The sequence below is a fragment of the Papilio xuthus genome, unplaced genomic scaffold (assembly GCF_000836235.2).
Source record: "Papilio xuthus unplaced genomic scaffold, Pxut_1.1 DF824655.1, whole genome shotgun sequence".
Lineage (NCBI taxonomy): Eukaryota > Metazoa > Arthropoda > Insecta > Lepidoptera > Papilionidae > Papilio > Papilio xuthus.
The window spans coordinates 1,580,394-1,593,108 of NW_013533994.1; the positions used below are offsets into that span (position 1 = coordinate 1,580,394).

Sequence of the window (12,715 nt, forward strand, 5' to 3'; positions counted from 1 at the left end):
CTAATCCTAATGGGCCATACGTTCATACCTATACCGTGGGCGGAATCAATCACATAAAAGGAAGTCTGTTTCTTACTGTTGTGGCTGAAAAATGAGTAATTTTTCAGCCGTATGGTAAAAACAATATTTACCTGCAAAACTACATTGGTTTGATGGATAAAATAATTTATAGTCTTCAGTTGTCAAGTGTCATGGTGCAGTTATATCTTATGTCAATGTCAATCTGTTGATTAATGAGTTGTGCCGTTATTTCTACGTTATATGCAGTTACATGTACAATAATTTATTTATGGCTTTACTCTTAAGTATTTCAGGAATATTATATATTTTTAAAAGTGATACATAATGGGGGATACGGTCATGACGGGAAATGAACATTTTTACAATAATGGTGAAATAGAATGGCAGCCTTTAGCACTAACTTTAGTCGAATATCCTAAAGGTAAATTATTATGTAGATCTTTGATAAAGGTATATTTAATTTAAGGTCCCAAGAAGGACTTACATATTTCTAATCATCAAAGATTTGAAGAGACTGAATAGCGATAATTTTAATAGAAGCAACTTATGTTTACAAGTATTCCGTTCGAAGTTCGTTTCAATTTTTAGACGTATTATTGTGTTTCAATTTCAGGTGATTTGATTGGTAAAATCTTTGCTCTAATAAGTTTGGCTCCCTTTGGAATTGGAGCGGGATTTGTAACATTAATTTTATTTAGGCGCGATCTTCACACAGTAAGTTTATTTTATAAAGAAAAACAATTTCTATTTTATTCGCATCCATTTCAAACATACGTATGCTTTATTTCAGATAGCCTTCTTTTTCGGGACTTTACTCAATGAATTATTGAATATAATATTAAAACATTTAATATGTGAACCTAGACCACTGGCAAGAGGTCATTTATACAATGAATATGGAATGCCATCATCACATGCTCAGAACATATGGTTCTTCAGCTTTTATGTTCTATACTTCTTTGTAATAAGGTAAGTTATTTTAGTTAACAGTGTTAACTCTTTATAACATTGCTTAGGTGACTGACCATTTTATGACATTAAAGGGAATGGATGTTAAATCAAATGAAGAAAAATATATTCTTTTTTATACTTGTATGTACTTCTATATTATCAATTGTATTTCTCCCTCTATATGGAGCATATTAATAAAAAATAGTCACTATGCAAAGAATTTCGTTAACTCCCCAAGTTTACAGTTCAAAAGTGTGAAGCAACTGCAAACAATATGTGCTAGATATTAAAGCAACATATGACCAAACATATATCATATGTTATTGTTTTATAATGCCACTTTTCCGCTGTAGTAGGCGCAATATATTATGAAGTTTTATAAATGTATGGAAAACAGGGTAATCCAAAGTTTAACAATTTCAACTTTTTAAAAACAAAAACTAGTTCATATTAAATTTATTTGTTAAATAATGAATAAATTTCAGATTACATCATATAAACAACAATAGTATAATTTCTGCACTATGGAGAGTCATTATAGTGGGTGGTTGTTTCATTCTGGCGGTGCTAGTGAGCATTGGCAGAGTGTACTTGCATTATCACACTGTATCTCAAGTGGTGGTTGGAGGTATCATAGGATTAGTATTTGCAACAACTTGGTTCATTGTTGTGCATAGGATTCTGACACCCCTATTTCCACAATTAGTATCTTTGTGAGTATACTTTTTTTATATTATAGTAAACATCAATAAATATGTGTATAACTGCGAGAATTACCTTAAAAATTTAGTATGCAATCCTTTAGTACACAAAAATTATTTTCTGTGTATAAATCATATAAAGGTTTAATGTGTAAAGCATTGACATTGACTTATGATAAAAATGTACATTATACATGATGATTATGTATAATATATCATGGTAAATAAACTTCACACTGAGTTTTACTAAAGTTGTTTATTTTTATTTGTAGGAAACTATGTGAAATATTAATGATACGAGATACAACGCTAATACCTAATGTATTGTGGTTCGAATATACAAAGTCAAGGCAGGAGGCGCGGGCGCGCGGCCGCAAGATGGCGTCCTTGAAGACAACACAATGACGCTACGCCTGCGAGCGCGCTTGCGCCCCACCCAAGAAGCGCGCGTGACGTTTCGCCGCCGCCGCAGCTTTCGCGCTCATCGGCGGTATTGTTTTTATAATAACAGAACCTTTCTCATTAATCTTTTCCTGAGAAACGCTTTTATTTCTTAATTTGCATTACACTATGCAATTTATAACATAATAGTGACATTCTAGGGTTATTTATCAATTGATCTAACTAAAAGAAATGCAATAATTATGAATATGATTAGTATAGCCATGGCAGCTTGACTTAAATGCATTTTATATTGACCATATGAGCAAAATATTTCAGAAGGAACAGCACACGTTTTTAAGGTTGTGTCATAGGATAATCGTAAATTTAAAAAAGTGGGATAACAAAACTAAGCTTAATGGATATTGCTGTGTTGTATCAACTTATAAGAAAAACAGTTTGGACCCAATTCTGCAATAAAAATTTGTAGATAATTAGAGTAAGGGATTTTAAATATTTCTTAATAATTATTCGAATAATTTAGAATCCTAAAACATTGCAATATCTACATATCTTATGGATTCCTATGTCGGCTTTGATACACTATGTCTCAATTATGTTTAAGACATAAAATTAGAATTCTTTATAGCTAAATGATAGTTGATATGATACAGCAGTTTAGAATGTATGGATTTTAAACACCCTTACTGCCTTTACATAAATCTAAAAAATTTAAAATAGATTTAAAATAATTTTTTTATGTAGATTGTTAAATTTATTCAATTAGCTGCCTCAAATAATCAATAATCAAAGAAATATTTTATGATAAAATCATTAAAAAACTTGAAAAAATGTGAATGATAACCATATTGTAAGAACAAATAGTGGGAAATAGTGTTTTATATTTTTTTACATAGTAATGTAATTTTTTATTAAATTATATGGATGTTGTCATATACAGTAGTAAATAAATTTTGTGAAAATAAATTTAGTGAGTTCACTCCACATTGTTGGAGAGATTTTGTTTAACTTCATAAGAATTAAACAATTATTTTATTTGTTTGAATCTTAAAACTTTAATAGGAAATGGATTTAACTAAAGTAATATGTTGCCTTCCTTTAATCTTTTAATGTTGTTCATTGTTTGTATATTTTCATTGTGTGTATTAGAATAATCATAGTAGTAAAATTTCTTTTTAATCTGTTGGTCACTATATTTCTTATAACTGTGGTTTTTTGGCCAATTTTATTTTCTAGATTAAGGAAAAAATGAGGATTAACACCAGACAAAATCGACAATACCTCTATATTAAGATCCCCGTATCTTTAAATAACTTTTTCAGGTAGAATAATTTAGATTGAATACTACTATTGTTACGCTAGCTTACGTCAGTCATATTTCTATATAGTTTATTAATGTTGTCTTAGATATCCCTAAATAATGTGAGTAGGCAAATATTATTCAAACAATTCTTAGTATCTCTTGAACAAGGATGACATTTGGGTTTGAAAAACATGTTGTCGATACATTCATCGAGATCTCGTGCTAACTAAAGCAAAATGTTACGTAAAAAATTAAAAATAAAAGTAATTTTATTGAAAACTGTAACTTCTGCCTACTTCTTTATTCGAGGGATGTAAGTTCTTTAAATATATGTATATAAGTTTTTTCAGTCTGAGTGATCTGTAAATATATTTGACCAGAAATTAATATTTAATATGTTTTTATTGCGTACTGATGCATATTTTGCAACTATTACAAATTAATATTAAATCAAAGGACTATAAAATGAAAAACAAAAAGAAAACAATGTCGAAAAAGCGTAATACGTATGCATAAATATGCAACTTATTACGCTTGTTTATGGCAAGGTATGTTTATTTCTTTTTTTATTCGAAATGATCTCTATGATATAATATGCTCAATTTATTTTACTTTAAGCATATTGTAACTTACATAAATCATTTTATGATATATAATAAAATAATTTTGACAAAATAGTACACGCGTAGACTGTATCGTATTAATTATTTTGCTTTCAAATTATAATTTATATCACGTGCATAATACATATAACCTTTTTAGGATGTGTTTGCAAAATGTCAAGACATACTCTATTATGTATTTATAATGCTATTAATATTATAAATGCGAATGTTTGGATGGATGTTTGTTAGAAAGTATCTCCAGAACGGTTGCATGGATATCGCTGAAATTTGGCATATATATATAGAGCATAGTCTGGAAGAACACATAGAATACTAATAAGATTTTTAATTTCAACGCGTACAGAGCCGTGGGCGACAGCTAGTTAAAAATAAACGAGATAATTTGTAAAAAAATACGATTTACAATCGAAAGTAATAAGGTTGCGGTCAACAATTGACTTTTGTGGAATATGGATTGTCTGGGTGAGCAATTTAAACTTACAAATACAATTTTTAAAATTTTCGCGAAAGCATCCTTTAAAGCCAATTAAATTATGGTATTATCAAATTTATTTATTTACTATTTAATATATATATAAAGCAGTTTATATGGCTGTTACTTTAAATATTGTAAAATTTGTAGACTTTGGAATAGTAAGTTATTTTATTGTTCAATATAATTTATACACATTAGAATGTTATTTATTTATTAATAAATCACCTTTTCTCAATTAATGGTTACATAGAAAAAAAATGAAAGTTATAGTATATGTATGGCTTTTTCAAATTTAAACAATCTAGTTGTATTTTCTTCATAACTTGGTATTAAAACTTGGCCCGTGCAACATATTTACTAACCGGACTCACTTCAGTAATCAGCTTTAAAGTCAAAAATCTTTAACAACAATTAACAAGAAATGTTCAAGGTTGAGGGAGTGCTCTGGATGCGGATACTGAACCGGGTATTGTGGAAAGCGATAGAGGAAGCCTATGGTCAGTTGACGACCTTGATGATGTAATAACTTGAATATGTTTACCTGGGCTTAGATCCTCTGTTTGAATTGAATGATTGGATTGACATACTTCTACTAAGCTTTCCAACCATTGCTGAGAAATGAATATTGTTTTTTTTTTTTATTTTCTACATAATGCATCATTTAACGATTTTAGAATGTAACGCACCTTATTATATGGAATAAGTCGATTTGTTTTTTTCATAAATGCAAAATTTGCTTTTTGACCCAAATCTACTAAATGTTTAGTAACTTCGGTAGTAGACATAGCTTTGTTCAAAACTCCCTTTAAAGTTTGCGGGTCTTTTTCTAGCAAGCTAGGGAAAAGTATAGCAAGAGGTTTTTTATCCAATCCATTTTTGCAATCTACCTGTAAAATAAAAATAATCGAAAAGATTTAAGAACTGGTTAATGCAATTTAGAGACAAAAAATGTCAAGCCAAATCACTTAAACTTTTTAAAACGAATACCTACACTTGGGTGTGAAGGTACAAATTTTGTATTAAAAAAGTTCAAACACTATATTACCAGTTGCGGTAACTCCTCTTCTTCCAATTTGTCGTTATAGGTCGGTTTTGTTGTTGAAGATTGCAAAATATCCACCCATTCTGAATCCTTGGCTAATAATGGAGGCAAAGGTTTTGTAACATTTCCCTTCTTACTATAGTCAGATTTCTAAAAAAATAATTTTCAATTATACCACGCCCTGACTAAAACTGCATTGAAATAAAATATATAAACTGGTTTATATATTTTTTTTAATTCAAGATTTATCGCTAACTGATACAGACAGAGGAAGTTAACGTCCATAATAGCACTCGGCGGCGGTCGAAGTGTTAAAAACAAGTGTTTAACTAAGCAATGTCGAACTGTACTTTTTGGAGTAATAAAGTAAGGGTTCGCAAAATAACCATTACGGGACTTTGTGTGTGGCAGGAAATTTGATGTCATTGTCTATTAAATTGGAACGCTTTTTAAGCTCGAGCCTTAAAAGGCTTAATGCGCTCATAAAGTAGCGGGTATAAGTATGAAAAAACGTGAAACATTGATAAATCAAAATGAATAAATATAGGTACACATTTTTTAAAGTTGAACTTGAGAATGTTTTATGTTTAGATCTCTTTAAATTTTTGTTAGTATTAGTACTATTCATTTCTTCAGTAAAATAACCATTTTGATACTTTTGAGGCCAATATTTTGTTTATAAATAGTATTGTTTACAATTTTCTAGGCATTGACAAGTAAAAGTCAATTATGTTCATAGATTAAAAATATTATAAATTTCCATTCACTTCAATTCTATAAAAAGGTTTAAATTGTTAATAGCATACAAAAACCGAAGAGTAGAAAACTGCATACAGTCATAAGCATTTTGAAAGACCTGTGTCCAACCATGGGCAAAGGCATGATGTTAATAATTATGCTTTTATAAAAAAAAAACTATTTAATTACAGGTTTTATGTGACAAATAAAATATGTGTCTTTTCATACACTATTTTGGAAACCACACCAAAAAATTTGTGGTAGAAATTGAGATTAAAGAAATGATTGAAGATAAGGAGATACTATAACTAGAATGAAATAAAAGATAAAGACTATTATTGAATTTAATAGAAATGAGAAATTGTATTAAACATTTACTGGCTAATACTTTCTATATTATTTCCATGAACATTTTGTTAAAAACAATTTAATAACAGCCTAAGGAAGGTAAAATAATTATTTTTATCATTTATACGGAATTCGACTTTGTTTAAATTAAAACCAAAACCAAATTAAATTGCTCTTAAGTCTAAGAATTATTTATATTTAATAATTAAAAATAAGCATGCTACATTCAATTAACAAACAATAGCTACACATTGTACTATATGATATATTACAAACTCTTTAAAAGTATGGGTTATTTTAATTATGAAGTGTATCAACAACAATTATTTATTTTATTCAAGTTACATTTTCATCTTAAACTTTACTTGAAATACACGTTTTCAAAAATATTGAAATAAATCAGAAATAAAATGGCATTGTAAATATGGTTTATATTATTGTTTAAAATATTTTGCCTTTTGCCTGAACAATATCCTTATGAATAATCATCATCTTCATCATCTTCAGGTTTAATAGCTACAGGAGGAGGCACATAGGGCTGCGGCACACCTTCAGGGCCCACCAGACCTTGCTGTTGTAGTAACAACCATTGCTGTTGTTCTTGTTTTGCTTGTTCCTCACGAGCCTACAGTTATAAATACATACTTGTTATGATTTTCATCAGAATCACATTTTTTAAAGAAAATATATTGCAAAGTAGATGTAGCAACAGCCTAGCTTATTAGCTGTTAGGCAAAATAGTTCTATTTAAGCTCCTCTGGTCATACCAATCTTTCAGTAATAGCTAGAGTTACATCAGTGAATTTAAAAGTTTGTTGTATATTTATTGGTATTTTTTTTTATTTCATATACATTTGACGTCAAATTGTTGGCTGTAAAGGTCATAATACAATTTCATTCTTACCTTTGCAAACAGCTCTTGCTGTTGTCTTAATAGCTCTTCTTCAGGTATTCCTAAATTTTCCAAGCGGGTACTTTGTCTTCTTCTTTTAGCAGCTACAGCTTTACAATCCTTTAAAACTGCTTCTGCTTCCTCAGTATAGTCACTAAATCCTAATCTGTCTAAAGCTGTGAAAAAATTTAGAACTACATTGATATTTATAACATTTGATGCCCAATTATAAACAACAGCATTTAAAAAAACAATGAGCAAGGAATAATATTTTGCAGTGTTATTAGTAAGTGACAAAAACTTATTTCACATCATTCAACATTCTATTAATTGTGTGAGTAACCTTAGTATGCTCCACTAAATATATAAATTAACTTTACTTAATACCTGTAAGTACATGTTCTGCATTAATTGTTTTCTTATTACTTTGATTACAGACTTCATTTGCTTCTGAACTAATGAGATGAATAAACTCTGTGCAGCAGTTCAAAATTAACTCCCTCGATTCAAAAGCAATCCGAACGGACGGCACTAGTTCTTTTATCATTTTATTAATGCTCGCTCTAGGAAGCGTCAGCTCATCTTCCTCAGAAGGCGGTGGACATAATTCTCGTTCTGGACTGCCCATTTTCGTGATTTACTATAGGCTATGGGATGTTTTCGTTTATCAAATTTATTTTGATGTTCTTTTGTTACCTATAATTGCGGAAGTTAAATAATAAATTTACATTCGTCTCTTTGGTTCTGGGATCAAGTATAAATATTAAATAATTCTTTGTTTCAGCTCCAACGTCAATTACAATAATTGTTTTACAATTTATAGTTTGACATTGAAAAAAAAACATTGAGAAAACTGACATGCTGTCACTCTTTTGGTCTTAGATTCGAACGTATTGCAAAGAGTATATAAAATGTAAAAAATAAATATTAAATGTAAATAGATGTAATAATGATATCTAATACGATAAAATGTACTATAAAATGGTTAATAGCCCACTATATTTCTACATCATTTCCTAACTTCTGGCGATTGCAAGATTTGCTACTAATGACCCGAGTTTTCGTTGTAAAATGCATGATGCATCTCAAAATATTAGCAAATTAAACATCACTCGTGATATTGTATACCTTATCATCATTAAACATGCAGCTGCCGTTGTCCAAATATGACGCTGTCAAGATGACATTGTTAGTTCCAGGCTACTGGCTACTACATTGCTGCGTTACTGTACTGGAATAGTATGAACAAGGCTGTCATTGACAGCTATAGTGGCCGAGTTGTTTTTTTTATAGGTTAGGTTTGATGTTTATTATTGTTCATAGGGAATAAAAGTAAAAATCTGTCACAGATGGTTTTATAAATGAATTATTTTTTTTAGTATTAATACAAAATGGCTTTAACCTTTACCGTGCAAGCTGAATGTGGGATGACAAAAGCTCGCGCCGGTTTAATGAAATTACCGCACTGTGATGTCCGAACACCAGTATTTATGCCAGTTGGAACCCAGGTTTATAATACTTTCTTCAAAGTATACATATTAGAGTCGTAATTTACTTGTAAATTTTAACTATCAAATTGTTTCAGGGCACTATGAAGGGATTGTTACCTGATCAGTTGTTGGCTTTAGATTGCGAAATTATTTTAGGTAACACATATCATTTAGGTAACCGCCCTGGTACTCAGGTTCTTGAAAAGGCTGGCGGCCTTCACAAATTCATGGGTTGGAATAAGTCTCTTTTAACTGATTCTGGAGGTTTTCAAATGGTTTCATTATTAAAATTAGCAGAAATCACAGAAGAGGGTGTTAAGTTTAAATCTCCATATGATGGATCGGAAATAATGTTAACTCCGGAAAAATCAATTGAGATTCAAAATTGTATAGGTAAATTCTGTACTACACACAATTGTAATTTTATTCATACTTTAAACACAACCAAAATATAAGAAAGGTTTTTTCCTTAATGTTTGCCAATAGGTGCTGATATTATAATGCAACTGGATGATGTGGTTCAAACGACATTCCAAGATTATGACCGTATAAAAGAGGCCACAGAGAGAACAAGTAGATGGCTCGATAGATGTCTAAAAGCACATAAAAGGCCTGAAGAACAAAGTATATTTCCAATTGTCCAAGGCCTGTTAAATAGCGAGTTAAGACGTAAAAGTGCAGAAGATCACATGACTAAAAATGTTAATGGTTTTGCAATAGGAGGACTGAGGTATGATTTTATTATTTTATGAAAAATTAAGAATTTTAAAAGCTAATTTGGGAGGCCTTATTACACATCAATGTAATTTATGAATTTATTAGCCCTAAAAATATGTTAGCACATATCTAGGAAATACGACCCCATTTTTCTTGACAAGATGTAATAAATATTGAATATGCTATTTGCAATTGGCAAGGCTTTCCAATATTTACAACATGAAATATAAGATATGTCCCTTACTTTTTTACAGTGGCGGTGAAGCAAAAGATGATTTTTGGCCAATGGTCAGTTTGGGAACTGAGGTTTTGGATAGAAATAGACCCCGCTATTTAATGGGGGTAGGCTTGGCTATTGATTTGGTTGTATGTGTTGCTCTTGGTGTTGACATGTTTGACTGTGTTTTTCCAACTAGAACTGCTGTAAGTAATCAGTTAGAAAATTAATTTGACATAGTCTTCAGTATAATTTTTATCCATTTGTAAAATTACAGAGATTTGGATGTGCTCTAGTCAACAAGGGTCAACTTAATTTGAGACATAAGAAGTATTTAACTGACCTCAACCCAATTGATAAGGATTGTACTTGTTCAACTTGTAAGAATTATACAAGAGCATACTTACATTGCATAGTTTCAGTTGAAACGGTGGCATGCCATTTGATTTCAGTACATAATATTGCATACCAGGTAATATGATAAAAATTTGTATCAATTTTATTAGTGCTAGCTTTGGCCCGGGACTTCGTCTGCCCGGAATTAAAAAAAGGGTGACAAGTCTCATGTATTATATGAGTCTATTTTGTATATCTGTGCCAAATTTCAATAAGATGTGATAAATTATTGTGGATTTATCAAGTAGATATGTGTTCAAATGGGCCCAAGGAAACCATATACATGGGTTTTTCCAGACTGTGTACTACATCCATACCAAATTCTATTGAGAACTATGCAGATATTTTGGAGAAACCTTCTAATAAACAACCATCATACATTAAAACTTTCAAATTTATAATATTATGTTTGATTGTCAAATATGGCATATACATGTTTACGTAAACATTAAAAATATTTTTCAGATGCGATTGATGAGAACAATGCGGCAAAATATTATTAATGGAACATTTGTTCAGTTTGTGAAAACATTTATGAAAGAGGTTTATCCTGATTTAAATTATCCCAATTGGATTATAAATTCTTTGCAATCTGTTGGAATAAATATATTGGATTAAATTTTTTTTTCATTATTTCATATAAAAAGGTGTTATACTAACAAATAAACTCATAAATTATTATACAGGGTAATCAAGGTGATCTTGTAGGAGAGGGCACATAACCACACACAAATGTTTTTAAAGATTTATATAATTTAATAAATATCAATTAACTTTACATAAACTCATCTGAGTCATTACCATCGTAGTTAGTAGACATATTTTCAGTTCTCATAAGGGTTGCATAACTTCTTAATTCTTGCTCTTCTTTTTTGCGTTTTTCTTCTTCTTTTTCCTTTTCCTTCTTTTCTCTTAGCAATTTCTTTTTATCCTCTCTCTCAGACCTGTCTCTATTTTCTCTTTCTTGTCTTAAATCAGGAAATGCTTCTTTCTTTGTCTTTTGTAGTCTATTTACAATTTCATTAGATCTTTTAGCAACTTTTACTTTTCTTACGTCTTTATCTCTATGAAATGCTACTTGACCCACCTGTAAACAAAAAAGAATTTGTTTATTTTAATCTCTTAATATATTCTTTAATAATGTTTCCTATTATTCAATAAAGTATCACATTTTACCGATTAAGTCTATAATATAAGAATTCAACACTTACCTCCATGCTTGGTGTTTTTTTAAGGTTTGACCACATAGTATATACTATATCTATGTCGTTCATTTTGTTACCCATTATTGAATTGGCCTTTACTAATTGACATGCATCATCCAAAACAGAATTTGGGATGTCATCTATAGTTTGACCCTGAAATTTTTTTAATTTTAATATTGATTTTGAATAATTCAGCCACAAGGTTTCTATGTAGTATAGGAATAAACATTTTTATAAAATTCAGAGTTATTTTACTCACCGGTGCTAAACGTAGATAAACATGGGCTGATGATACTTTATCCACATGAAACCAGACATCTTCAGGCCAACCCCACTTAATCAAGTCTTCATCTGAAATATTTTTTGTTAATGTGGTTTATTCTGACATTAAACCATTATATTTCAAGTGTCAAAAAATTGTCTGAATTTGTCAAATTGCTGTGAACAATTTAGGATTTCACTTGATTCACTGATAAACAGATAAAATGCTGCAACTTTTACATATTTCCCAGGGATATTCAAGACAAAAGTATACAATTGGTATACATTTTATGACCACCCTGCTATTGGTAAATAGCATGTGAGGAGCAACATCAAATCACTGAAATTGGAAACACTTACTTTCATGCTTATCAGCACCCATGAATAATGTCACTGATGGAGAAACTACATTACTAGTAAAGTAGAAAACCATGGTTAATTCGTATTTTTAATCGTGCAACTGACTGTAAATTGTAAGGGTTAGATATATTCAGGTTATAAAAGCTGGAAAGTTTCTATTGTACAACTTTATTCAGATAATAAAAGATATTTTCAAAATCACATCTAACATATTTCGGGATAAAACATTTTGATGAATTTAGGTGATAGATATAAATAAAAGCCTTTGTTAATTTTAAGAAAAAGAGTAAAAATAATTATTTTGAATATTTATGACAGTTGTTGTATCCTCGTCATATCACTTGGTAGGGATAGGGTTTTGACATTAAACGTCAGTCGTCATTTTTTTTTGAAATAAATGAAAAACTGCTAACTGAACATACATTCTGCCAAAAATCTTGCTGTTTTAGGTAGGTTAATTAAAACTGTTTTATTCTCTTATTACGGTGTATTTGTAGATATATTGATACTTATAATTTTGAAGCCATTGCGAAGGCATTGATTCTATGCACACCACACAATCGATGTACA

At 30.0% G+C, this 12,715-nt stretch overlaps 4 protein-coding genes and 1 long non-coding RNA gene across 6 annotated transcripts; 2 read left to right on the plus strand and 3 right to left on the minus strand.

Moving 5' to 3' along the window:
* Positions 1–218: 218 nt before the first annotated feature.
* LOC106127772 (dolichyldiphosphatase 1) lies at positions 219–4,247 on the plus strand. The gene is made up of 5 exons (XM_013326007.1): positions 219–442; positions 635–735; positions 812–990; positions 1,458–1,685; positions 1,946–4,247. The coding sequence occupies exons 1-5, from the start codon at positions 346–348 to the stop codon at positions 2,076–2,078; spliced, it is 738 nt and encodes a 245-aa protein (XP_013181461.1). The 5' UTR covers positions 219–345; the 3' UTR covers positions 2,079–4,247.
* Positions 4,248–4,749: 502 nt separating this feature from the next.
* Positions 4,750–6,691, minus strand: LOC106127525 (uncharacterized). Its single transcript, XR_001228407.1, has 3 exons — positions 5,788–6,691; positions 5,166–5,671; positions 4,750–5,090 (listed from the first exon to the last, which is right to left on the minus strand). It is a non-coding gene; the product is annotated as an uncharacterized LOC106127525 (long non-coding RNA).
* Positions 6,692–6,899: 208 nt separating this feature from the next.
* Positions 6,900–8,322, minus strand: NC2beta (negative cofactor 2beta). Its single transcript, XM_013325609.1, has 3 exons — positions 7,887–8,322; positions 7,512–7,675; positions 6,900–7,232 (listed from the first exon to the last, which is right to left on the minus strand). The coding sequence occupies exons 1-3, from the start codon at positions 8,125–8,127 to the stop codon at positions 7,083–7,085; spliced, it is 555 nt and encodes a 184-aa protein (XP_013181063.1). The 5' UTR covers positions 8,128–8,322; the 3' UTR covers positions 6,900–7,082.
* A 384-nt stretch (positions 8,323–8,706) lies between these two features.
* Positions 8,707–10,938, plus strand: Tgt (tRNA-guanine transglycosylase). 2 transcript variants are annotated; one of them, XM_013325595.1, is made up of 7 exons: positions 8,707–8,792; positions 8,879–9,007; positions 9,085–9,382; positions 9,476–9,719; positions 9,961–10,129; positions 10,201–10,395; positions 10,785–10,938. In XM_013325595.1, the coding sequence occupies exons 2-7, from the start codon at positions 8,891–8,893 to the stop codon at positions 10,935–10,937; spliced, it is 1,176 nt and encodes a 391-aa protein (XP_013181049.1). In that variant the 5' UTR covers positions 8,707–8,792; positions 8,879–8,890; the 3' UTR covers position 10,938. The 2 variants fall into 2 exon arrangements, with proteins under 2 accessions (XP_013181049.1, XP_013181048.1); XM_013325594.1 differs by lacking the exon at positions 8,707–8,792 and having other exon boundaries at positions 8,817–9,007.
* A 133-nt stretch (positions 10,939–11,071) lies between these two features.
* ccdc25 (coiled-coil domain containing 25 protein) lies at positions 11,072–12,397 on the minus strand. Its single transcript, XM_013325628.1, has 4 exons — positions 12,146–12,397; positions 11,784–11,875; positions 11,531–11,677; positions 11,072–11,406 (listed from the first exon to the last, which is right to left on the minus strand). Exons 1-4 carry the CDS (start codon positions 12,216–12,218, stop codon positions 11,095–11,097), a joined length of 624 nt encoding a protein of 207 aa, XP_013181082.1. The 5' UTR covers positions 12,219–12,397; the 3' UTR covers positions 11,072–11,094.
* Positions 12,398–12,715: the final 318 nt, after the last annotated feature.